The following is a 27849-nucleotide window of genomic DNA, read 5'->3' as shown; positions in this document are numbered from 1 at the left end:
ACAAACAAATGTAAATATATTTGAAGAGACTTTATTTGAAATGTAACATGTTCTAGTTTGTGAATAAAATCTATTTAACATGTGACCAAAACAACACCCAACCTTAGATGGTATGTCATTAAAAAGTTGAAGGAAAAAAAATAAGAAAATAGGAAAAATGTTTGGTTTTTCTGAACTTTTTTATGCTAAGCTTGAACATATTTGTAAAACATTTGTTTGTTTCTAGTAGCAATATGCCTTTTAAAATGTGTTTCTTTATCCGTGTCTTTGTCATTCAGTCAGTAGTGAGATTTTTTTTTATCCTCAGGGGAGAAAAAATACAATTTAATACAGGCCGAGGCATTAAAATTAATAAAGGAAGAGAGAGAAAGGAAGTCCACAATGTCCTTAAGCGCAACTCAATTTTTCTTCCAAACCAATTCAGCTCTGCTGATAAAGAAGCTTGTAATGTGGCAGGTGAGTGGAGAGGAGGGAGTCTTCTGAAAGGTAAACACTGGGAGAAAGACTGAGTAACAGCTCATTGGCTACATAATAATATAACCAATCTACTTGATGATGACTCTTGATAATATGTAGTGGTAAGAAAACAGTAACATTTTGAAAACACATCACATCTAATAAGAACAACTCCTTGCCCATTTACCTGTTTTTAATTTCATTAACATCAAAGCAACTGAAACTGATCAATACCCCCTCTATTCCAAATCAATTTTATTTATATTTATTTATTTTATTTATAGCATCATCTTAAAAGTAGAGATAGTGTCTGTCTCCCAAATCCAAACTGGAAACTGGTTCCATAGAAGAGGGGCCTGAAAACTGAAGGCTCTGCCTCCCTGATTAGATGGGGCCTGATTATTTAAGACCTTGTATGTGAGAAGCAGGATTTTGAATTCAATTCTGGATTTAACAGGAAGCCAAAACAGGAGAAATCTGCTCTCTCTTTCTAGTCCCTGTCAGGACTCTTGCTGCAGCATTTTGGATTAGCTGAAGGCTTTTCAGAGAGTTTTTTGGACATCCTGATAATAATGAATTACAGTCGTCCAGCCTGGAAGTAATAAATGCATGAACTAGTTTTTCAGCGTCACTCTGAGACAGGGTGTTTCTAACTTTAGAGATGTTGCGCAAATGGAAGAACGCAGTCTTACATATTTGTTTAATATGTGCGTTGAAGGACATGTCCTGGTCAAAAATGACTCCAAGGTTCCTCACAGCGTTACTGGAGGCCAAGGTAATGCCATCCAGGGTACGAATTCAGGCTGTGTTGAAGAATAAAGGTGGTCATACCAAATTCTGACTTTCAAGCTCAGAAGTTGAACAAACTCTGTTTTTGCCTTATTTGCTGTATTTTCATGTATGTTTGCACATTTCAATAAATAACTGCAGATATTTTGCCAGGCATATTTATGATGGAATGTTTAACTGTTTAACTGCTGAATAAGACTGTAAAGTCCATGATTTGTAATTTCATTCATGAGGATGAACGCAACTGGGCTCGCTGTTTAGACCCTCTGTTGTTTACAGTGCAGGAGGTTCCCCAGGCTTTCACAGGATTTTCTCCCTTTGAATTATTGTTCAGCAGGAAGCCACAGGAGGTGTTGGAACTAATTAAGGAGAACTCAGAGGAAAGTCCAAACCCAGCTAAGAATGAGATTCAATATGTTTTGGACCAGAGAGCAAAGCTTCATATTTTGTGGGGGTAAATTTGCTCCATGCCCAGGAACATCAGCAGCGCCTGTACAACAGAGGGGTTAGACTCAGTCAAATTTCATCCATTTGGTTTGTAGTAATTTGTCACACTTCTGTTTGGATGAGTCCCTGCCACCTTCCAGCACCTTTTAGACTGGGTGCTGCACCCTCACGCTGCATATTCTGTTACTTTTTGGATGATGTCATCATACACAGTGACACCTGGGCAGAGAATGTGGAGCGGGTGCAGTCCTGGAGTCCCTGAGGCAGGCGGGTCTCATGGCCAACCCAAAGAAGTGTTGATGGAGGGAGGTACAGTATCTGGAGTACCACTTAGGAGGCAGGCAGGGCATCCCAAGACCAAAAAGGAGGTGAGTCACTTCTTGGGGTTGTGCTAGAGACAGCCGCTGCAAAGCTGCACAACCAAAAGAATGGGGACAAAAAAAAACTATAAACATTGAACCATCTTGCAACGCTGTGTCCGTGGGGTCCTTTGTCACAAGGACACTTAATGGACCTGAGCTGTCACTATGACACCTGAACTTACTGAGCTACTATCACAAGTTATATTGTATCTAGTCCATTAATATTTAGGCCGTATTCATGAAACTGTAGCTAAATTTACATTTTATAACAAAAAAGTCACAGCAATTTGGATTATTTGGGACTTTATTGACAACCAAAGTACGAAAAGGAGAGAAAGAGCAATGCCGTTTTACTGATACATATTCTACTAATTAATTTTTTAAAGTTTACAGACGAATGAGGAAAACCTTGAAAAATCCTGAACTATAAGCAGAAACACATCTACCAATGTGTTAAAAACATAACCCACACAACCCTCCAGAATCTCAACTTGAACTAAACTCTACAATCAAAAACCCTCAAAACTTATCTTAAATCAAACAACAGAGAATAAACATCATCTTCATTAATTAAGAAAAAAATTCAGACATACAGAAAAATCTTTTAAGGTCTCCTGGAATTCAACACAAGATTGTCTTTTAAATCTAATTTTACGAAAAACATAAGTAAACATGTACAAAATTTAGAAATATATTATGATTCGTTTATCACTGAGAGTGAGGGAATCTCAGCATTCATGAGTGATGCACCAAATTACAAGAAAACCCCAGAAACACTAAACTATTGGATTTTTGAGTTAAGATGAACATACAAAGGCTTAATTATGATTGTACTACAACTGCTGTGATGATTCCATTGCTTCATGTCTTTCCAGGCGGTCACATCTTTGTTAAATCTTTCAAAGAAAGACTTTTTTAAACTGAAAACAACAAATTCAGAATAATTTAGTTTCACCATTATGATGTTTATGTTAAACATTTGCCAGCTCATTTTCAAACTTCTTGATTAACCAGCATCTGCAACTATATTTTAGATTTTTTTTAAACAGATTTTATGATGTGAACAATCAATGAATTCTAGTTTATGGAGAAGAATGAGCTGAACCACATCTTCTTTCAGCTCCAAACCTACAGAGATAAAAAGAAACACAATAAATGTTAGGATTGTTCAGATGCACAAATAACCTACTTATAGTTTCATTAAGATCTAAAATACTCCTGATTCAGTCAAATATTTACTTCATATGTTTTTGAAGGGAATTAACAAATTTTTTAAAATTTAGTTAAATCATTTCATGAAACTGTTTTTTGAAAGCATTTTTCTTTTAATATGATTTAAAGTTATATGAAAGCACTTTTTAAAATATATTCAAACAGGAGATTTTACTACAGCCAGTATTTTACATTAGTTTAAAAAGAAAGCTAAAACCTGAGATACAAATATGAAGTAACTCACTGTGTGCAGAGCTGTTTGTGGTTTAGGCTTGAGTAAGCATTGGCTTCTGGCTCTCTACAGCTGTAGGTCAGAAACACAATGTTAGTCCACATCCTGCTCTCATCTGTCACTTTTACAACAATCGAACACAACAGGAAACAGCCCTGAAAGACTGTTTAGATTAAAGTACAGAAACCCTTTTTAATTTAGTGTAGACAAGAGATTAGAGAAAAGGGACAAAGTTTAACTTACGAGATGGGGGACGTTTCTCTGAAATAAAAAGGAAAAAATACATCTTGTTAGTAATTTGTTATAAATGTTAACACAATTTTTTCACGTATTATTCAAGGCAGGAAACATAATTTGATATTTTCATTTTGTAATCTGGATTAACTTAATTTGTAAAGTTAAAAACAGACAGTGGGCTTACTCACTAATGTGTTTATAGATATATTCTGATCTTGCACACAAAATGTGCTCATGTACAATTCTAGTCAAAATATTGAAACATTTGCACTTATTAATGTGTTTTTCTCCACTGTACATATCTGCAAAGCTACGCAACCTGATGAAAATCAGAGACTCTGCCTTTAAGTCCAAAAAATAGAGAAGCTTACACTACAGCCAGAGCAGACCTATCACGGGCCATCAAAGAGGCGAAGCGGCAGTATGCAGATAAGATCAACACACATTTCACAAGTACAAAGGACACTCGGCGCATGTGGCAGGGCATCCAAACAATCACGGGCTACAAGCTAACACCCACGTTTTGAGGCAGAGAACAAAGAGCCAGGAAGGAAGATGCCCCCCTCCCCCAACAACCAAGTACTCTGTCCACAGCAGATGTCAGGATGACACTTCGCAGAGTAAACCAGTGAAAGGCTACAGGACCTGACAACATACCTGGCCGGGTGCATCGGGAGTGTGCTGACCAGCTCACAGGCATCTTCACAGACATCCTAAACACATCACTGAGCTCAGCTGTGGTACCTGCATGCCTCAAAACCTCAAAAATCATCCCAGTGCCAAAGAAGTCCACTGTGTCCTGCCTCAATGACTACCGGCCAGTGGCACTTACGCCCATCATCACTAAGTGCTTTGAGAGGCTGGTATTGAGGCACATGAAAACTCAGCTTCCACAGAATCTGGACCCGCTACAGTTTGCTTACCGCCCAAACCGCTCCATAGATGATGCCATCTCATCTGCTCTTCACCTTTCTCTCTCCCATCTCAACAAAAAGGACACCTATGTCAGAATGCTGTTTATTGACTTCAGCTCAGCATTCAACACAGTCATTCCACAGAAGCTGGTAAAGTTGGGCCTACTAGGAATAAACACCTCCCTCTGCAATTGGATCTTGGACTTCCTAACTGACAGGCCCCAGTCTGTCTTCATAGGAAATAAAACCTCCAAAGTCCTCAGACTGAGCACAGGATCGCTGCAGGGCTGTGTGCTTAGCCCTCTGCTGTTCACCCTGCTAACACATGACTGTACTGCACAGTACAGCTCAAATCACATCATCAAGTTTGCAGATGACAGAACAGTGGTGGGTCTCATCACCAACAACGATGAGTGTGAATACAGAGAGGAGGTACAACACCTGGTGGACTGGTGTCAGAATAACAACCTGTCTCTAAATGTTCAGAAGACTAAAGAGATGGTTGTTAACTTAAAGAAGAGCTCAACGACCCACGATCATTTTTTACTCTCAGGCAGTTTTTATAATGAGCTTACTGTCAAAACCTGTAATAAAATAAAACAAAGGAATGAAATAAGAAAATAACTTTGGAAATGCTGTTCTGAAAGAGAAACTGGCCGCTAAGAAAAAAAAAAGCTAAATAATTTTTGTGAGTAAAGCAACTGAAACGATTGTGTCTGAGGAGGAAGCTGGAGAGGGCACACCTTTCTAATGCAGGTAAAGGTGTGCCTTGGTTGTGTTTGTTTGGTAGAGTTGATGGTTAAGAAAAGAGAAGAAATGTTTGGTTTCCAATAACTTAGTTGGTGGTTATTTTGTTCCCTGACAACCAAACTGTAGCTCAGGTGTAAAAAAAAGAAAAGAAAGATGATGCAGAAAAAAAGTAAATAAGTTCTTGTTTCTCACCTGTCCTATTTTTGCAAATAAAGAATGCGATCACAGCGATGGCAGCAAGAACAACCACAGCAACAACAACAGAGATGATCATGTAGAAGGAATTTCCTGTGGATCACAGAACAAACAAAAGGTGAGAACAAAAAGTTTCAACAAACAGATAACAATCATGCACAACAGCTTCGTTTATGGTCACTACATGTTTGTCCCACTAATGTTTGTTTTCATTCTAACAATAAAAGTTCTGACATTAAATTTAATTTCAATACATTGCTACACTCAAATTTATTGGCAATGTTTCAAAATATACATTTTCCCCCATTTTTTATGAAATCTTCTAAAACTGTCCATTCGTCAGGTAAATACAGAGATTATAATTGCTTAACAGTGGCCACACATGAACATGTTTTATATTCATCAATGTTCAGCAAGAACAGAAATGTGGTGGAAAAACACAAGTTGGTCTAAACTGATTTAGGTTTTAAAATTATTCTGACAGAAAGAAAACCTAAACAAACAGATTACCTCATCCAACATGAACCACAGGCTATTGCAGTAATTCAAGTGTGTGTTTCCCATGTTCATCACTCATCTGATCCTGATTCCAAACTCACCTTCATTGGTCCTGATCTCTGATTTGTCCAGTTTGGTGACGATGTCCTCGTTCACACCAGAGAGCTGAAACACACATCTGTATCTGTGCCAGTCTTCAGGTTTGACTGATGAGACATCCAGGTCAACACTCATCTGGAAGGTCCCGTCATTGTTGGTGAGAATCTCTCCTTTGTTCACACCCTCATGAAGCTCCACTCCATCTTTTTTCCAGACCATCTCGGCTCTGTTAGGATAGAAACCTGTAGCGTGGCAGCTGACTGGAGAGGAGGAAGACTTCTGGAGGAGAGACACTTTGGGGAGATCTGTGGAGTAAAGACAAACAGTTCATTCTTTCTGTATTATTATTATTATTATTTGAGCTGGAGAGGTGCATAGTGCAGACGAGACGTGAAGAAGAGAGTGCAGACAAGGTGGAGTGGATGGAGACGAGCAAGAGTGGAAAGGAAGGTTTACAAGATGGCAGTGAGACCTGCTGTGATTTAATATCTGAGGATGGTGGCACTGAGACAAATACAGGAGACAGAACTGATGATATTAAAATGTTCATAAGGAGTGAGAACTATGGACAGGATTAGAAACGAGTATATCAGAGCTAAAACTGTGGAAGAAGATCTGCTGTGGCAACCAGGAGCAACTTGAAAAAGAAGAAGATTATTATTATTAGAAGCATACTGATTTCTTTTTGATGTGATGTAGTTTATACAATTAAATGAAATTTAAAGAATGTATTAAAATGCCATACAAAGTGTTATTATATTAATTTAATATCATAGTAAGCAATAAACTGACACATATAACTTTTGATTAACAATCTAATTCTGGTCATAGATTTTACCTGTTCTCATCAGAGAGCTCCTCCCATAGTTCACATACTTCTTCAGTGACTCAGGACAAATCTGGGTGATGTAGTTCTTTGTCTGTGCGATCCAAGCTCTGTCATGATCCCACTTGTTTTTGGTGCTCTCAGCCTGTTTTACAGGAGCGACGCACGTCTCTGTCTTCAGGTCAAAGCTTATGAAGTCCTCTCCATCATAGCCGTGTTGGTTATATCCAGTCACTTCACCTGTTTCTTCATCCCATTCACAGCCGCACATCCTCTGGTTTATGTGAACACCTGAGAGAAAAACAGAGACAAAGACTGCAGTGAACCAGAGAGGCTGCACTAAAGTCTTTAGTTAGTTAGTTTATTTGCTTGTTTTAATCAATTTTAAATCATGCTTTTTATTTGTTCTTGTTTCTAATGTCTCTGTAAAGCACTTTGAATCACCTTGTTGTTGAATTGTGCTATACAAATAAACTTGCCTTGCCTTGCCTTATACTGACACAGAGACGTGATCAACATATAGAGGATCTACATTTATGGCTGCTTTTGTCTCAGTGGAAGATTTTTAAAACCAGTCATCATTAACAATGTAGATTGTAGAAAAAGACACTGGGAAACAACAGAATCTATTTTCTCCCGTTAGCACATCTACATCCTGCCTGCAGAGATATCACTGCACAGTTTATCTATGCTGCTGTAGGTGGAGCAACTTCCTGTGAGCTGCAGGATCAGACAAACACACTAAGCTGGATCCTGAGCAGCCGACACTTTCCACTTTCTTTCCATCCTCTGAAACTCTGCAGCCGTCATCAGTCCTAAAAAATCCTTCCTGTGAGAAACTAAACACCAGACTGTCCTGAGGTTTTTCTAGAGGTGTCTCTGTTTAATATGATCATGTGACATTAATCTAATCTGGAGTTCTACTTACAGCATTTCAGGCTCCAGCAAATGCTTCATGTCATCATTGATGACGATGCAAGAAATAATTTTTGATAAATCAGTTAATTTCTTGTGCTGTGACCTGACAAAAAGGTGAAAAAGGTTCCTCTAAGATTTTACGACCATGTTGTCATTTTCATTACATTTACTAAGAGCAGAGGACTGAAACAATAATTCAGACTTTGAATTTGACTCCATGCTGGGACACTTTGGTGTTTTTCAGCGCTGTGACCAGATCAGATTTTGCACTAAAAATATTAAAACATTCACGTTAATGATATTATTGGATGTGTAGCACAGAGATCTGTGAGCGTCGCTGATGCTGTGATGAGAGCAGAGTCTACAGGTGAGGCCGATACGAGGGACGCCTCAGTGCATCATCACAGGTATTTTCTTTATGTGAACATGTGGAGTTACATGTGTGAGGCCACAGCCCAAGATGTGAACATCTCTGTAATGAGGATGATTTTGGAGTTAAGCGTCATTATTTTTAATTCAGCTCGTTTATTTTGTACAAGGGAAAGTTGATTAAAGTTGTTTTTACCCACAGCAGGATTTAGTCACTTAGATTTAGTTTAACGTCAGATTAGCGTCTGAAACCGGACAGAGCAACATTTAAAACGCTGAATGAAACCGCGCCATTCATTCAGCTTAGTGCTCGGAACTGCCGAGCAAGAGCGCTGTTTTTTCCGCAGCTCTTAAATGTCGCGCACACCCATGATGTCTAATGCAGCGTTCAAAGACCCCGCCAAAAATGTCGTTTCTTTCGCTGCTCACATGAAGGCTTTCAAACACCACCCGCTGGCGCTAAATACGGTGTCCTGGCGGGGTTTTCTCCAACCTTTACTGCGTCCTGATTTATTAAATGGCGATTTTTACATCATTTCTTAACCAGACGAATTGGAAAAGTGGCGAATGTTGGCCTAGACGATACCACGGGGCTGTGGTCATGTAATTATGTCTGTACTGTGGATGATTTTGGAGATGAGCGTCAGTATTTTTAATTCAGTTCGTCTCATTTATTTTGTACGAGGTTGATTAAAGTTTTTTTACTTGAGGATTTAGTCGCTGTGAGTTTTTTGGGTTAAAGTGAGGAAACATGTCGAGTTAAAGAGGACGTGAAACAGCACATTTTACAGCTTTGACACAAAATTAAGAGCGTTGTGATATATTCTGAGTAACGTTGGATTCAAAGTGATTCTTGTTTATAGTCATTTTCCTGCTCGCTGATTTGTGGTCGTTACAGCACTCATTACGTCACCAGGTCGGCTGGTTGGGCGGCGCTCCCAGGAGAGGTGAGCTCATCAGAAACTATAAAATGGCGGAAGAGGTGAGCTCATCAAAAACTATAAAATGGCGGAAGAGGTGAGCTCATCAAAAACTATAAAATGGCGGAAGAGGTGAGCGCATCAAAAACTATAAAATGGCGGAAGAGGTGAGCTCATCAAAAACTATAAAATGGCGGAAGAGGTGAGCTCATCAGAAACTACAAAATGGCAGAAGAAGACAGCTGTTTTGATGCCCCGCCCACACACCTTACAGCTCACGCTTTGGAGCCAGTGAGGAGGAGAGAGAGTGACCACAGGAAACAGCTCAGAGGATCAACAGGTGGAGCGAGCAGGTGAGGAGAGGGCGAGCGACACCCCCTGACGCGTGCGCGGACGCTGCAGGGAGACGGCGAGCGAGTCGAGCTGCTGTCAGGAAGCTGCTGTGGATCCAGCAGGTGCTGACGGTCTGACATCTGAACGTCACAAAGTCGTCTCTAACCTGTCGCCTCCTTTTCTTTATGAAGTCTGACAGAAGGTTAGAAAACGAGCAGCTGCACCACCACGACTCAGAGGTGAACTACACCGACTCAACCTGACAAAGATCATTTACTGATCGACTGTTAGCGTCCAGTTTGTTTCTGCTCTTATCGTAGCTGCAGAACAACGATGATGCTGGACTCAGTTATGCTGGACTCAAAGCCTTTGATACACGGAGCATCGTTTCATCTTTCAATCTTTAAACTAATTTAGTTTCAGTAATTATTTCTCTACATCAGTCAAAACTCTACACAAACAGTAACAGCTGTAATAAACTGATGGCTGCTACATCCACAGATTTAACCTGCATGGAGGAAGAAGACGAGGCGGCTCCGCCTCTCTGCACCTCTTCCTGTTAGTGTTTTATCAGACGAGTAAAATCAGGTGATGTAAAAGGATCTGCGTCACTGGCAGAGAGTTAATCGCAGCACAGCTGACGACACCGCTCTGATTTAGACAAATGAAGGTCAAGTCTGAGCTGCTGCAGTGAACAGTTTCTCCAAAGCTTCCAGATTTTACCTGAATATTAATAAACGTGAACTCATCACAGACGCTCCAAATCTGACCTTTGGAATATCTCCATGAAACAACAGCTTCCATATTTAAGGATGTGAATCACTGAGGAACAAAAGAATGAATCTAAGTCTGATCCCTCCTACAAAAAGAGTTAAAAACAAATTCAGCTCTCTCACTGAGAGGAAGAGTTTTGACTAAAGCAGGAATCTCTGGTGTCCCTGAGGCAGCGCTGGCTCTGCGCCTCCATAATAAACCATCAAAGACACTGACAGGCTGCTCTTCAGCTTCATGTGGACGAACAGGAGACGTCACATTAGAAAAACAGCTCGTATGAACTCGATGTAAACGGTGGGCTGAATGTTTCAGATTTCCACACTTTAAACGGCACATTTAAGATAAACTGGCTCAAACAGCTGATCAGAAGCCCCGCCTCCATCCTGAGCGCTACACCTGTTCGTTTCCTCTCCGAGTCGCAGCACCGAGTTTTCCTCGTGTGTAACTTTGTGGATAAAATCCCCGCGAACACGTCGGCCTCTCATCGCCGGGCTTCCTCGTCACAGACTCTCGTCTACAAACACAGTTTGAGCCTCACACTTATTTTATGTGGAACAACAAGGATGTTTGTCCAAGAGGAAATCTGTTTTTCTGAATATTGGTTTGATAATATGATGATGTTGGTAAATCAGCTGTTCCACACAGACGCTGAGCTGCTCTCTGTGAAGAACTCCAGTTAAACATCATCTGTGGCTCCAGGAGATGATGTCACAGCGTATTTAAATATCAGCAACAGTTCAGACTCAACATCTGTCCTGTTCTCTCTGTGACACACTCCCACTGGGAAAACAGGTTTTTTCTGGTGGCTCTAAAAATAAAAACAAATCTATTGGATCTTTATTCCAGAGAAACACGAGCACGTCACCAGATGCAGTTTGTGTTTGGAGCCGTTTGGTGGATGAAACCTGCAGCGACCTGATAAGCATCTGATTACCAACAAAGTTCAAGAAGTTTCTTTAAACTCGTTCATAGACTTGATGTGAAAACGAGCTCGAAGCTGGACTGAAAGCAGACGCTGATGTGAGCTGGAGTTTCTGGAAGAGTCGCCCAGAAGCTGTCGCACGTTTTGCTTTTTGCACTTTTGTTCAGAACTTTTGGTCGAATCTGTGAAGCTTCTGTTGCAGAAAATCTTCTAAAGGTTTTGATTTATTTTGGAAAGATGTTTTATTTGCTCTGAAAACTGAGCGCGAACAAACTAACAGCACCAGCAGAGATATGATGGACCTCGTTGTTTTATGGGCAAAGTTTCACGTCCATCACAGCGAGGATACTGGGATCACAGCGAGGATACTGGGATCACAGCGAGGATACTGGGATCACAGCGAGTACACTGGGATCACAGCGAGGATACTGGGATCACAGCGAGGATACTGGGAGACGTCCCTCCTTTCTTGTGTTTGCTGTGAGTTCAGGCCGAACGTTCGATCAGTTGAAGACTCGAAGGATCCTGAAGCTGTTCAAACTCTGCTGTTTGTGACAGATAAACAGATTCAACAGAATCTGTTTGATTGTTTCTTTCTCGGCGTTTCTTCATTTAAATAAATGTTTGTAGACGTTTAATAACTGACATCAAACATGTTTGTTTCCCTGTTTTGTGTTTATTCATTTTCAAAAATAATTTTGTTTTGCACTAAAAACAAGAAGCTGCTGTGGATCTGCTGCTCGGGGTCGTCCTGTGTGACCGCCTGTTATCAGCTGCTTCGCTGTGAGAGGGGCGTGTCGGAGGAGCGACCAATCGGCAGCGGGCGCTCTGACGTCTGCTGACGACAGCTTAACGTCAGCGTCTGAAAGCGGACAGAGCGACGTTTGAAATGTGAATCAAACCGCACGGTTTAAGACGAGCCGCTGATTTTAAGCTGAGCTCCACGTCCACGGCTGCTGCTCCACTGATGACCGTTCAAACCGCGCCTGCTGCTGATTGGCTGATAAGATGTGAGGTCGCAGCCAGGAATATATTCAGAGTCAGGAAGCAGACTTTGTTTCACTGACGGCGTCTTCGACTCGTTGGTGACGTGAGTTTCGACTCGGGTTACGTCACAGCTGATGACGAGCGTGTCTGTGCTCGCTCTGCTCAGGTGAGCCACACAGACAGGTGTCAGGCTCCTCCCCCTCTTATGTCCCCCCGTCTCTCTATCCCTGTTGCGCATGTCTGTGATCACTTCCTGTTGGAAGTTTCTAGAAATACACTAAGAGTGTAAGTGAAGCCTTTGACGCCATGTTTGTTCACATTCACGCTCTCTCCTCTTTAACAGGAAGCTCCACAGACTCGACTCCCAGCGGCGCTCCGTCCTCGTGGCCTCGAGCCGCTGTGGTTCTGCTCGTGTTATAATAACAGTAAGCGGGAAACCGTTATTGTTCGGCGCAAATAAAAGACATGAATGGGTTTCAGAGCGCTGTGCATCCTATGTGAGAGCGCTTAAACGCCACAGAGCATCATCAGCTATTTTTTCCACATGAACATGGAGAGTTACATCTAGGCCAAAATTCACCGCTTTTCCAGCCAGTCTGGTTAAGAAATTATGTAAAAATCAGTTTATTAGATCAGGATGCTGTAAAGGTCTGTGAAAAACCCGTCAGAAAGCTGCATTTTATAAAAGTGATGTTTTTTTAAACACCTCTTTATGAGATGTTAAAAAAAAAAAAAGAAAAAAAAGATGGCTTTCTTCGGTCACTGATGGCCGCTTTGTAGGTCACTCGGTTGTGCAACGTTTACGAGCAGCGGAAAAAAGCGTTCTTGGCCTGAGCTCGCTTTTCTCAGCACTCTGTGAGAGCTGAGAGCGTTTGCAGGGCCCCCCGGTGGTTTATCCTTTACTTAATTTAAAGTCCAATCAAAGAAGAAGTGCAGACACCAAATCATCCCAGATTCAGTTTGATCCAAAGTGACTGCCTTAAGTTCACTTTCTTTTATCGATTCTGTAGAAATCTTTGGCACAATCTTTACTTGAATACAAATCCCAGTATGCATTTCTGATGATTTTTCAACCTAACACATCAAACAAAAGACAGAATTCTCTTTCTGAAACAAGTGGGGAAAAAGTTGATTCTGTTCATCTGGACGTCGCGTTTTGTGGGAGAAACGTTTCATCATCATCCAGGTGACTTCTTCAGTCTCAGCTGACTGCAGGTTTCTCCAATCTTATAAACAGTACATTTGCATAATGACTGAGTAACAATGAGCTGTGAGGTCAGTTTCATGATCATAAATTTGTCATGATGATTGACCAATGACATGAGTACCAGTCGGAGAGTTGGGGAACGGCCTCACAGCCCATTGTTAGTCAGTGGTGCTGGTGTCAGTAGATAAAATAGACAAACTTATCTAATCACAATGCTCAAAGTGAAATCCGGTCTCCTCTCCTTCTTTGATTGGAGTTTAAACCACTGGGAGGCCCTGAAAACGCTCTCAGCTGTCACAGAGCTCAGTGAACGGCCAAGAACGCGTTTTTTCCGTCATTCATAAACGTTGCGCAGCCTCAAGTGGAGTTCAATGACCGAAAAAAATCAGTTGTTTTTATTCGTCGCTCATAAGGACGTGTTCTGTCGGGGTTTTCGTTGAGTTTTACAGCGACCTGATTTAAAAACGCCACCTTAAATAATCAACCTTCAGCCACTTTATGGGAAATTTAAGACATTTTAACGCTTTAATTTCCCCATTATATTTTCAGGCTGTTGTCTATTAGTAAAAAATTAAATAAATCTGGGACCAAAAATATTCAACATAAACTGAAAGTCAAACTTAATGTCATTTAAAAATGAGACAAAAATCAGTTTGAAATTTAAAAAAAAAATCTGATTTTCATGTCAGATCTCAGCTTGTATCATCTGTCTGTTAGTTTGTGTTTCTTATTTTTGGTCTAATTCTCACTAAACTCTTGTGCTATTAGGGGATTGTGCTATTAGGCCCCCTGAATGTCTGCTTAATTTCACAATATTTGATGCATTTAGTTCAATATATTTAGTTATTAATGAGGATGTTTGCTGGTTTATAAAATCATCTCAGAAAACAGTGAATTTCCTCATAAATAACTTAAATATACGTGACAGTGATCTTCAGCACATTAAAGTGTTACTCTCACATGAATGTTCATTAAGATGATTCATAAAGAGGGCATGTTCACTGAGCTGTCTCTACTTTCACTTTTTTCCATTTTTATATTAAATATAACATCAGTTTGTGTTTAATGGAATCTGAAAATATTATCTGAGGCAAATGTAAAAACTGTGACGTTGCAGCACATTTACCATCTACTCTGCATGATAAATTATGTGTCTGACATATTTCCTTTTTTATAATTTATTACAACGTGATTATTTGTAAGGACGATTAAACTGAGACACGGAGCGACTTCCTGTGAGCTTCAGGAACAGACAAACACACTAAGATGGATCCTGAGCAGCAGACTCAGATCCTGATCCTGGTTTAAGTTTCCATCCTCTGAAACTCTGCAGCCTCCTATCGTTCTAACAGAATCGTCTAACTGGGAGAAACTACACACCAGACTGTCCTGATGTCTTTCTAGAAGCTTCCACTGAAGGAGTTTCAGTCCAGGATTGTTTTTATTAAAAGTCAAATATCAGTTCACAGTAATTGTAAAACAAATAAATCTCTGATTATTTAGATCTTGCAGGAGATTATTTTCTGATTAATCAGTTCATTGAGAAATTGTAGCAAAAACAACCATCAACGTCTCAGAGACAAAAATCCTAAATATAAACAGAAAACTTCAAATATAATTAATTTTTACGTTATTATTTTAATATTTTGATCAACTAATCAGTTAACTGACAGTTTATATCAGTTCATACAAACAAGATTATTAAGGCTGTTTGAATTAAATTAAAGCTTCACAGACTGTAGTTCTACATTCATTATGAATTATTATGTTAATAATTTTAATCTGTAATCTGAACGAAACATTTAATGTGTGCAAACCTGTTTACTACTGTAAACAAAACACACTGAAAACATTAACAGCAAATATCAGTAAAAATGAAACATGAACAAACCTCCAGTTTGGTTGAAGCGCTGCTTTGCAATCTCAATGTTGGCTTTGAATGTCTGCTGGTGACCCCTCCTGTTTGCAGTCTCTCTCTCCCAGTACTGCTGATCTGTGTTCCTGGCAAACCAGTCCTGTTTAGGAACATCTCTCTCCGTGTTGCTGTCATAATAATCAATCTGAACATCATCAACCATCCCAACAGACACAAACTCTGGGAAGTCTGGGACTTGAGAGGATCCAGTGAAGAAATACTTCAGCGAGTGGGTCACTGTAAGAAACAGTTAATGTTGTGAGATCTCAGGAACACAGACTTATAAATCACATTATTTCTAAAATAACACAATAAGAAAAACTACAGCACATTAAAGACATCCTGTAATAATCCTGCTGTCCCTTCAATAAACACAAAATAGATTTATGAACAGATATTCAGTGTTTATTGTCATTTTCTGATCCTCTTTTCTTCAAAACTGTAATTTTGTGTTTTGCAACAGATTCTAGTTTGAACCTGATTTACACAGAAAGCTTTAAAGTTTTAAAACTGGTGTTTTTATCCTTCAGTTTAGTTTAATTCAGTTTTCATGATTAATGGTTTGAACTCTTTATAACTTTAATTTGACTATATTTTTTATTTTCAGTGTTAAAGAAAATTCACATTATTTTTAATCTGTTTTGCTTTTGTTAGCCGCTGTATGAACCGTAAAGTTTCTTCTTTCCTTTTTCTGAATCAAGCAGCAGGACTTCTAAAGTGAGTTGTTTTCTTTTTTGTTTCAGTTTTTTATATTATAAATTATATGAGTTCATTTCATTGTTTTGATGTGACTGTCCAGACTTTTTTTTTTCATAATTTTCTGGGTTTCCCATGCTTCTTCTTTGTTTATATTATTTTCATAGACTTTAGTCAATTAATGCACATTCAAAATTGTTACAGAAACTTTCCAATATGTTTGATCAATAATATTATCAATAAAAAACGAATGTTAAGTAAATATTGTTGGGGGAATATTATCTTAAGCATTTTTGATTTTATCTTTCACTCTATAATCAGGTTTGCAGGAGAGTTTTCAGTTATCAAAAGTACATGGATTTGTTTGTTTGTGTTACTGAACAATGCACATAGTAGTTTAAAACGCTTCTCATTAGCGCCCCCTGGTGGAGGAGCGAGTGTGTTGCAAAACCTTTCAGGGATTTCTCACCTGCAGCTTCTTATTGATCATTCAGCAGTGATACCAACATTATCTCATGCTGGTAACTCCACGATATTATAAAGCAATAATGACTTAGTTTAGTTAATCTGAATTCTATTTAATTTTATTTATATGACGCCAAATCACAACAAAAGTCCCATCATTGAGCTGTTACTGAATCAATAACATCAGAAAAACAGTGAACTTAAATCCGGGCGTAATTCGTTACATCATGTGTGCGCATGTTCTTCAAACAGAAAGTATTCACATCCATAACGCTGGGAAATAATACTGAATACAGTCTAAAGCAGCCTTCTTTTACCTTTTAATGAATTCCATCAAATGACATGTGGCTCTACATGTACAGCGTATACTGAACAAATAATTAAATAATTAAACTCTTAAATTTTAACAGATACTTTGTGTTAAATACACTTTAGTGAACTTTAATAATCAGCTGTTGTGTGAAAATATTTTTGATTCCTCATGAAAATTAAAATGGTTCTCCGTTTTTAAAGAACAGTGTTGGTTATTGTCACCAGATTATCAACGAGCCTCCTCACTCATCTTTTATTCGTTGGACTGTTTGGAAACATCAGCAGAGTCACAACCTTTAAAAATGCGTCATGAACGATTTAAAGACGGAAATCATCAAATAGTTTGGACAGAAATCGCCTTGTTTTAATATTTGCCTTATTTATTTATTTTTATTAGCTAAACGTAACTTTTAATCTAAACTTTAATGTTCATTATTAGGGATGTGAGAGAGAATCAGACGATTTAATTACATGTATAAAATGATCGATTGTTTCTTAACATTGAAATTATCTACAAGGATCTATCATAACTAAATGTTTAGCGTACAGGAAGTCTCTGGGGAACAAACAATCTGTCCATTTGTATTTCAAATTACATAAATCTGACATATAAAAAAACACAAAAACATTCAAATCAAACTGACCTGCCGCTGCTCCCTGCATTCCCAGGAGAAGAAAGAAGATGGAGGCCTTCATTGTGACCATAAACATCCAAACCTTTAACAGACTTTGTGTGTTCGCTTGTCTAGAACACACAGCTCAAGTATCAAAGCTAAAGTAGGAGAAAACGAGGAGAACCAGGAGGTACGTCACCACTGGGCTCCATCTGAGCCAATAGGAATTTACTCTGACAGTAAACGTCACTTAAATCTGGGTTAAACGCAGCCTTTAGGGTTATCAACGAAACTGAAAGTAAAACATCTTCGTATGAACCATGAATGATAAAGAGAAGGGTTAAAGTTAGTTTCATCTGGTCTTTATTATTTTTGATGTTATGACAGGCGTAGTTTGTGTTATGCTGGGTAGACATTGTATAATTTATTATTATTATTATTATTATCATTATTATTGTTGTTGTTGTTGTTATTATAAATCTGGGTTCACTGTTTAGCTATTTGGTACAGATTGCCCCTGGAGTCTGTGAGGTTACAGCGTCTTTGTGCAAATTAGCTTCATTTATAGTTTACACCCACTGTGTTGTTGTCGGGTTTACGGCTGGTAAGCTATGCTAATTTAACTGTTTATGTAGCTTCACTCATTCACCTGCAGACACAGACGGCTATCAGAATGGTCACACGTCTTCTTAGAGGACGTTCCAGGTGAACACGCGCGGTGAGTTACAGCCAGCGAGGAGTCACGCAGTTTTTGCGTGCATGTCTGTGCTCGTGGACATTTGTGAGCAGAAATACTTATTATTAAATTATGCACTTACACTCAGAGTTAGAAATGAAATATTTGTATTAGAGGGGAGTATAACAAACTATAAATGAAGCTAATTTGCACGTTTTATTCTGCTTTTCTCATCAAAAAATTGTTAATGCAAGAAAAATATCCAAATATTAACAGGAAAATCTCAAACCAAACTCTTACCACCCCTCTGTAAAATCAATATTTAATATCAATGACTTACATGAAATACAGTTAAGTAATAAAATGAAAGAAAACAAGTGAGCACTACTGCATATAAACTCGACTAGATACATACACATATACACTTGTGCTAACAATTCAAGAAACATTTGGTATATTTTATATCCCCCCTCTGTCCTTTTTTCCGGATCCTTGTAGTACTTTGGTAGTAGTATTGTGGTCTTAGGAGCTGATGTGTCAGTGGAAATGAAAACTGCTAAACTGTGACAGCAAAATGTTAAGAATGCATATTCTTACCCAAGGTGGCATGCTGTGGCTTTTACAGAAATGCAAGCGGAGATGACCACCTCAATTTTTAGAAGCACTCCTTTAAAGGTGAGGAATGACTGATGTAGAGTACATATCAAATATGATTTCACCAAGTTGTGGTGTGGGGCTCCCTCCAGTGGATAAAACAGTATAAGTCAGCTTGTCTTCTTTTTTTTAACTTTTTTAAAACTTTTTTTTTTAACATATCACCATTAAATAATGTTTACTTCACAAGTTACTTATAAACGTGTTTGTTTCCTGACATTAGTTTTGTTTTGGTCAACAAATATTAATTTCAGTGAGCCCCCTCCCCCCTCCTCATTTCATGATTTGGGTTGGTCCAGGTGTGCGTTCCTAGCTGACGTTAGGGGATGTTAAGAGTCAAGTCTGGGTTTCAAAAAACAAACAGAGACAGATGGTAATTAAACTCACAGCAAAGTCCAAATGAAAGAAGCTGCTTGACTTTCCTAGTGTTGGTTAGCTTACTTCATTTCACCCTATAACCCAATGTGACATTTTTCAATATCACATCTAATAACCGTATCATTAAAAATAGTAAAATGTAACAGAAAATGCTTTCAGATATCTAATTAATCATGCACAAAATCAAAAAAATATTTATCTAACCACAATTTTTTTTTTTTAGGGCTGGCATGATTTTCAGTTTTAAAGTGGTGGGACCCATATATTTATATTTTGGGGTATAAATAAAACTGAAAACCATGATAGCCCTAAAAAATTAAGGATCACTAGTCTTTCTGGAGTTTGCATGTTCTCTCTGTGTTTGTGTGGCTTCTCTTCAGGCTTCCTCCCACAGTCTAAAGACATGCTGTGGGGTTAGGCTAATTGGAAACTTCAAACTGCCCATAGAATGTGAGTAAAAGTGAGTGCAAATGGTTCCCTCTGTCCAGGGTGTACCCTGCCTCTTGCCCTATGACAGCTGGGATCAGTGGCGTGTCCAGCGGGGTGGCCAGACTGGCCACCCCAGGTGCCACCCCAAAGGCAAAACAATAAAATTCAATCAAATATCAAATGTCCGATTATGTTTTCACGGTGAAGCTCAGATATCCGAGTGTAAGTGAATGCAGCATCGGCTTCTGCACTATGTGCATCACGTTAGCAAAGGTAGGAGAGCCAAGCAGAAACACGGCACTGCAGGAAACAATTTTTCGGTGAAAGAAAATGAGGACAGAATAAATGTCCCGGTAAGTAATATTAAGTTTGTTGAGTTTAGTAAACTTCAGTGAAATTAGAATACCAAGGAAAAAAATAACACTTAAAGAATTATTGCAGCCGTGGAATATTTCAGACAGTTTGCTACTGAGGGGAGCTAACATAAGAGTTATGAGTTATAAGATATAATCTAAGTCGTAACATTGCTGTATGGAGCTGCAGATTTGGTTGCAGGTTAACATAGCTGGACTGGCCATCGGGCATACCGGGCATATGCCCGGTGACTTATTTTTTATTTTTTTTGTAACTGCATGAACAATGAGAGGTGGTGGATTGGCCAGATGCAGGTCGATGTGTAAAAATAACTCAGTCGTTTGGTGGTGGCTATGGCGGGGCTTCCACAGAGGCCAGCAGGTGGATGAGGGAAGGGGAGCCCCGAGGCAGCCACCAGGCCGAGTGTCAGGTGAACTGAACTTCAGGTAAGAAGTCATGACCTGGGGCCTGTTCTTCGTACCTCGCTAAGTAAGTTAGCTGGATTAGATTGTTGACGATTTTGCGTGATCCTGGATCGTTCGGTTCCCCGAAGCTCATCCGGGACTTGCTGTCATAGCAACAGAGCCGTAAGCGTAAACCTGCTCGGGAGCAGGTTTACTTTATGTAAACAGGATTAGATCGCGGCCACGCAGGTATGTCCGCTTCATGTATACGAAAGCAACAGCGATATTCCACCACTGTTTCACCATAAATAAATAACATCAATGTAACTAAAGATAATGCAGCACCTGATCCATTTATTGATGTCACACAGATACATACAGGTCATTTCCTAAAAAAGGGAAATGTACTATTAACATTCTATTACATGTATGTGATTATTACAGATGTAATTCATATTTCAGAGTAGTAATTGTAAATTACTTCGTGTAATCAAGATGAGAGACCACGGCTATAAAAGCGAAGGTGGATTTGGGAAGCCTGTCGCAGCCATGTCCTGTCCGTATACGCGACCAACCCATTGCGGAAGGTGCAAGATTGATAAGGAGAGTCCTCAGAATTCAGCGTATATTGCGGGATAGACAGGATCCTTTAGCTCAGCGCGACAGTGTGCTCATTGAGAGATATCGATATTCCCGTGAGGGTATTATTCACTTAACCAACTTGTTGACGAGGACCTGTCTTTTTTTGCTCTGCCCTTTTCTTGGTTGCTGTTATGAACAAACTAACAGAGTATTACAGGCCAGTATTACCTTGCCAAGAGATGCAAAGCAATCTAAGAGATAAATATTACCATTCTGTAGAATACTCCTGTATTCCACTTTTACTTGTTCCCATGTTCTTGTGGGTCCTGTTGTGGCTCTAATGTGAAAGGGGATATAATATAACATATTATAATATAATATAATGCCATATGATATTGGACAATATAGTGTCATATGATAGATCTACCCTACCGCCTACTGGTGTTGGCCAGAGGGGCCGATGGCGCGATATGGCAGCCTGGCTACAACCGTAGCTGCCTCCACCAGTGTGTGAATGTGGGAGTGAATGAATAGTGGTATCGTACAGCGCTTTGGGTGCCTTGGAAAGCGCTATATAAACCCAATCCATTATTATTATTATTATTAAATTACCTACGAGTTTGATTTGTCAGCAACTTTCTGCCAGCCCCTCTCTCCTTGCTTTTGCAGCCTTTGCAGTGTTCTCTTGCGTTTTAATTAAACTCTGAAACTCCTGAAATCCCTCACTCAAGAGTTCTTGCTCTGCTGCCGGAAAATACCGAGCCGAGCGCGCTCCTTCGACATTTTCGCCGACCAATCAGCGGGTTGCCGATCAATGTTTCTACTATCGATGCGTAGCCCCTTTTACGACACCCAGTGATGTCACATTACTGCGTCCAGCTGTACTAATCGTCAACGGCAGGTGTGTTCGGGGAACCGGATTAGCGAGCTCACGGTTAGCGCGATGGTTTGGTCTTGGATGTGTCATTTGATCTTGGATGTAGTAAGCGACGTACGAAGAACGGGCCCCTGCAGTCTATCTGGGTCAGATATAAACTAAGTTTAGGTGGAGTTTATTTTCGTTGTGCTGACTTTTTACCCTCAGTTGCAATAACTCGTACTGCGTTCTAGCCAGCTTGACAGAGTTTATATACAGCTGTTCGGTTGCTATGATGTTACTGATAGTGAACTTTATTTTATTCATAAGGTTAGTAGAGTTGCCAACGGCTCCTTAAAAAAAATGGAATGGTCCCTCATTCAGAGAAAATATTACACGTTTCGTATTGAGCTGAGAAGAGACGCAGTTTGTCCCAAACTTTCGCTATAATGAAAAAAAGACACAAAGCTGGATTTATTCTGTCTTTATGCTGCACAGCTGCCTCTTCTCTCATTCTCTCCCCCTCCCTCTCCTGTTGCTACTTCAATCATGAAACTGATCAATGATCAGCTGATCGGCTCTCTTGTTTATTTATCGCTCACTTTGCGCCAGAAAGAGGAAACCAGCGGATGCCGCGCTAAACAACAGCAACACGTTTAAGCTTGATCAGCTGTTGTTAGAATTTATTTAATATTAATTTCTAGTATCAGCTGATGTTTGCTGGAGCCACAGCTGTAAAGCTGCTGGTCATGATGTCTGTTTAGATATGTGGTGAGAGGGAAACATGAAGATGAAACCAGGAGATGTCCTTACTGAACCATCAGAGCTGAACAGGTGATGGAGAAACAGGTTTACCTTTTAGGTGACATGAATGAGTTGAAGGGAAGTTATGAACTGTTTCTGAGAGATAAATAACACCAGCATCCTTTTCTAAGTAGCTGACAGCTGGTAACTGTGCAGGGGCGGGTCTAGGAAAGTTTTGCCAGGGGGCCAGGTAGGGCTTTAACAGGGAAAGTGGGCACAAAGAAATACTTTTCTTTCTTATTCTCATTTAAAATATTTAGCTTTTATTAAATAATTATCTAAATCGTACAACCAAAGTTTTTATCTGACGTAAAATGTATAGAAATCATACATATACCAACAAGATAGTGTACATCACTGTCACAACAGCATTTGTTTTCATTCAAAGTCTTTATGGCTTTAATACCTGGTGGGCCGGTCTCTAGTCAAAATGCCCGATTTTCTGTCCCAGTCCAGCCCTGCAGGTTATACTGGCAGTGTCACCATGCCAGCTGACTGTATTTCATCATCAGCCAGTGTTGTTCTTTATCAATATTACCAAAGTTTACCATAAGGCAGCATAGAAAGTATTTACTTGCTTTCAGGTTTTATTCAAATGTTCGTCTTTTCAGTTGTTTCTCCACTTTTTTCCTGTTTCAAAATCAAACACCAGTTTGTGAGAAGATTATCTTCTTTTTTTAACAGGCAGATAAAGTTTTACATTGGAACTGGCTAATTTGTCAATTGTTTGTTACAAGTGTTCGTATTTTAATATTCAAAAATGTTTTTGCTCAAAACATATGTGCACTATATGTCAGTAAAAATACTATGCAAATATTGTTGTCCTTGAATGCTGAGTAAACACTGACAAAGCACTGATTGTATCTCTTGTACTTTATCAACGCAGTATCTAAAAACTTTGCACCGTAGTGGTTAAAATCTCATTCTAATAAGAGTTAAAAGCGCATTTGGTTATTAGGTTTATAGGATTATTGAATTATGGTTAAGGGTTGGTAGAATTGTTTTTAAACATTATCTGCCAATTACATCTGCCACCCTTCTCCAAATCTGTGCCCCTACCTTGCCCCCCCAACAAAAATTTTGTAGACACGCCACTGGCTGGGATAGGCTCCGGCGCCCCCCCCCCCCCCCGCGACCCTGAAAATGATAAGCTGGATAGCTGTTATAGAGACATAAACAGTGTTACAGCGCCCCCTGCTGACCAATTCTGCGATTGTTACAGCTTTCTTTTCAGTTTGGCACTTTACTCACAACATATTTGAAGTTTTCAAGCCTGAATAAGCATTTTCCAAAAGACAATAGTTAACATGCAAAAAGCCTGTAACTCAATAAAAAACTTTATTCATTTTGAAATGTCTGTGAAAAAGTCGGTGCAATCAAAATAAAAGGAGAGTCAAAATATTTAGACATTTTGTGAGATACATTAACAGAAAATAGACTTCAATTACGCAGTACAGGACAGTAGTAATGTAGTCTTAAAAGTGCCGGGAATCACAACACATGAAGTTCGTCCTGCCCCTTTGCCCAGTCAGGCTAATCATTCTCTTGCCTTGATATTCCTCTGGCAGGTTTGTGTGTGTGTGTAATCGTTGTGGGCGGCCTATACTTCAAGTCCCCGCCCTCCTCACATGTGGATCATCACCCACCTTCTTGAGGCAGTGGCTGACAGTCACTCAACTCTAAATCGTTGACCTGCCTTGTGAGTGAAACCATCCCTGAGATATATGACCGTGTCCTCTACGACTTCTGGCAATTAATTGTATGTTTCCCTGTGCACAGGTCTTCCCTGGTGTCCCATCTCTAAGGAATGTCGAGAGTGTTCCTGTGTTTCCTTCCCTCTGGATTAACATTCTGATCAATTTTGTGTTGTTTTGTTGCCTAAACCTTTGAATCTTTAGATGCGAGTCATGCTCACAAGGTCAAGACTGAACAGCAATAACAAAAAAAGACAAATCTTTACTTTTGATTGTGTAGGTGGAATACCCCACCCATAGACAGAACAGTTTTCATAATAAAGTCTGAGTTTTCTTGTTTGTTTGTGTGTCAGACTTTAAGGATGTTGATACCTTCCAAATAAAGTTAATGGTTTGGCCATTGTGTGGTAAAAATCAAGAACGTTTGTAGACACATTTTTTATATATATAAATTATTTTATTTATTTATAACCTTTATTTAATTATACTATACACCTTGAAGTTATTTATAAACTCAGCTGAACATTGAGACTTTGACACCACATAAAAAACAGACAAAGAACAGGTGACCCATCCACCAAAGGCCTTCTGCAGGGACATCGGTTCAACTCTGTCCCAGACTATTTTCTCCATGTCTTCATTCTTGTCCAACTTTCCTCTCACGTTCTATACTTTCCTACCAAATAAAAATAAATTGCCTGAAATAAAGCCTCACACAACACACTGAACCATGAAACAGATGAACTACAGCAAAACAAGATAACACTGGGTACAACTACTAACAACCCAGAACATGAAACTGATACGTGTACAATTCACTCAAGTCTAACCCGGTAACAGCAAATGCTGTTGTAATAGCTCCAGTTTGTTGTTTACCATTGTCTTGCTGAAATAAGCAAAGTCTTCAATGAAAAATATCACTTCAGGATGAGACTATATGTTGCTATTACATCTGTATATACCTTTCAGTACTGACAGTTGCTATTTTCAGATGTCCAAGCTGCTAATTCCACTGGCACTGATGCCACCACCGTACCATCAGCATGCAGACTTTTGAAGTAAGCACTGATAACAAGCTGGATGTACGATGATGTCAGCATTGAGTATGTCAGTGTGGGAAAGTGTAACCGATGTAAGGAACTGATTAGCACCTGAACACACAGGAAACCAGGCAAATGAGTGATTACAGATCTTCCTCACAGTACTCACCTATAAGCTTCATGTAATTTGCAAGTAAAGTTATTACATAAGGAAAGGTTTCATAAACCAAAGTCACTTACAAAACTTATAGAGCAGTTTCCTTAACATGAAACATAACGTATCAGCAGTTATATCACTTTTAATCAGCTCCACCAAGAGCCTTGGCCACCAAACCCATTAATTTGTCACATCTCTGCACTTGATGAGTCATTGTTTCCCAGCATATTTTATTTAAAATGTCTGCTCTCTGTGACCCTGGAATGATGCTCCTGCATCCTTGTAAGACAAAAGGCATCAGCCTCTGATAGCTAACTTTTCACTTTCATGTAAGTTCTGATGTTTAGTGGTTAATTACCACTGTAATTGGGCCATCCTCTTCTTATGTAGTTGATGGTAGTCTGTAGTCCACTGTCTACTGCAGTGGCAGTGAGCTTTAGGGCAGCTAACTCAATCCAGTGCAGCACGTTCTCAAGTCAGGCATTGTCTTGTTCCATGGTTCTATTTTCCGGATGTGTAATTGCTGTGTAAGAAACTCAACATGTGAAAAAACACTCTGTGAAAAAAATGGAGATGACATCAAGCAAAGATCAGCTGATCCTGATTTTACTAAACAAAAAAAGGAAGAAACAAAACTAAAAAAGGAAGATGTTTCTTCCTTTTTTAGGCAGCAGCAGTGATAATTTCATGGTTTAATTCAGGAGTTGAAGTAGTTGTATAAATCCTGACATAATTCAGGATATCAGAGGGACAGTCTGAGCTCTTGTTAGCAGAGTTGTGACCACATGTGAGGAGGAAGAGCGTTGGTCAGTCAACTTTATTGACTGACCAACGCGTTTCGGCTTGTGGCCTTCATCAGGGTCATAGTAACACAGTAACAGTGTGCTTACGCTAAAAACAGGAAACAGAAAAAAATTCAAATTAACCAATCGCATCTTCATGGATAGACCAGCTGACATATAACAGGTTAGTATTGGTTAACTGGTTAAGTCACGCCCAAGTAAATACTGGACTAGGCCATTAGTGATGAAGACGGGGGTGAGGAGACATAATTCCCACCTGTCTTAAAATACATGCAAGAAATACATAAAAGAATATTAGAAAATATGATTACAAAAAAAACATTTAACATTTTCAAACCTCAGAAATTCATCTTCAGCTAAAACTGTTAACTCATTCACTGCCTCTGAATGAGGCCTCTGTTTTTTTTCTCGGGTTTACTGAAGAGGCTCTACAGCAGATGGGCAGCCTCCACTCTGAAGATCTGCCCCTGGTTTGATCCCAGATGGATTGGCTGACATGGAGGAATCAGAGCTTATGACCTGGACGTTTTGGAGATGTTTTAGCTTCATTTTTGGGGAGCTGTCAGATTGCTCATGTTTCTTACAGTCACTTGCTGAGATGAGCAGGCTACTCTCCGTGGTCCTTTCCTTATTCCTTTATAAGGATATGAAAAGTCAACTGTCAAAGCTGACATGGTTTTTACATAAAAAGCCGAGATGTGTGGCCTCCGGTCTTCAGTATTCTTGGGGGCTGTGGATGGCCTGGTTGTCCTGGTTCCATCTCTGTTTGCCTCTGGCTCCTGGGGGGCATTATTGTGGCTTCCAGACTTTAATTTTATTAAGCACATTTGTTTTTTGGGGCCTTTTTCTGGTTCCGGCCCTTAAGGTACAGTTAAGACTGAAACAAAAACAAAAGCCAGGGAGAGAGAGAGAGAGACATGTGGCAAGGGGCAACAGGTCGGACTCAACCTGCTGTTCTCAGCCATAAAACACAGGGTCGCTCATCCCACTGAGCTAAACCGGTGCCTTTAAAGTACCTTTATGACAAAGACACAGGTATTCTCTCTCTCACACACTCACCACAAGAAGGTTATTGATTTGTGTATCTGTGCATTTGCAGTGTTTTTTGTTCCAGGTGCTGTATCTTTGTTTTTTTTTTACAGGTGCAGCAGCTTGCGGTACATTGTGCTTTTCTATTTGTACTCTACCCTTTTATTATATTTTCTCGATTTTTCTCCCTTTCTTTTTTTCTCTCATGCCTTAGACACACTATACCACATATAATGTAATAACTGAAGTAACACAAATAGAAATGAATAAATAAACAGATAAAAGAAACACATGAACAAGAGGAGCCAATAGAGTTTTTGTAGACTTGACCTTGGAAAAGCAAAATGGGTTTGGCACTGCCGTTCAAGTCATTATTCTGATTGCAAAAGCTGCCAGGCAGGACAAGATAAAAAACAAACAAACACAAAAACACTCCACTGAAGGATCTGTGTCTGACCCTTCATATTTTGACATGAAGGCCTGCCAATTTGCCATTGGAGCTATAAGCAGATTTTCTTTTATTATATAAAATGTTTCCAG

At 39.5% G+C, this 27849-nt stretch overlaps 1 protein-coding gene across 1 annotated transcript; it reads right to left on the bottom strand.

Moving 5' to 3' along the window:
* Window positions 1-2340: 2340 nt before the first annotated feature.
* On the bottom strand, window positions 2341-17590 carry LOC308384977 (class I histocompatibility antigen, F10 alpha chain-like). The gene is made up of 8 exons (XM_080863685.1): window positions 17480-17590; window positions 15339-15599; window positions 7030-7308; window positions 6194-6496; window positions 5592-5687; window positions 3742-3759; window positions 3511-3570; window positions 2341-3182 (listed from the first exon to the last, which is right to left on the bottom strand). Exons 1-7 carry the CDS (start codon window positions 17544-17546, stop codon window positions 3533-3535), a joined length of 1062 nt encoding a protein of 353 aa, XP_080719811.1. The 5' UTR covers window positions 17547-17590; the 3' UTR covers window positions 2341-3182; window positions 3511-3532.
* Window positions 17591-27849: the final 10259 nt, after the last annotated feature.

This window comes from Rhamphochromis sp. 'chilingali' (genome assembly GCF_963969265.1).
Source record: "Rhamphochromis sp. 'chilingali' genome assembly, chromosome: 17".
Classification (NCBI taxonomy): Eukaryota; Metazoa; Chordata; class Actinopteri; order Cichliformes; family Cichlidae; genus Rhamphochromis; species Rhamphochromis sp. 'chilingali'.
This window is presented reverse-complemented; position numbering and strand designations above follow the sequence as displayed.

What these genes read in the sequence shown, in the direction of transcription:
- LOC308384977 (XM_080863685.1), bottom strand. Translation starts at nt 17,546, where the DNA reads ATGTTTATGGTCACAATGAAGGCCTCCATCTTCTTTCTTCTCCTGGGA. An exon ending in GCGCTTCAACCAAACTGGAG is followed by an intron (nt 7,309 to 15,338) that starts GTTTGTTCATGT and finishes TTTTTCTCTCAG; the next exon opens with GTGTTCACATAAACCAGAGG. An exon ending in AGAGATCAGGACCAATGAAG is followed by an intron (nt 5,688 to 6,193) that starts GTGAGTTTGGAA and finishes TGTGATCCACAG; the next exon opens with GAAATTCCTTCTACATGATC.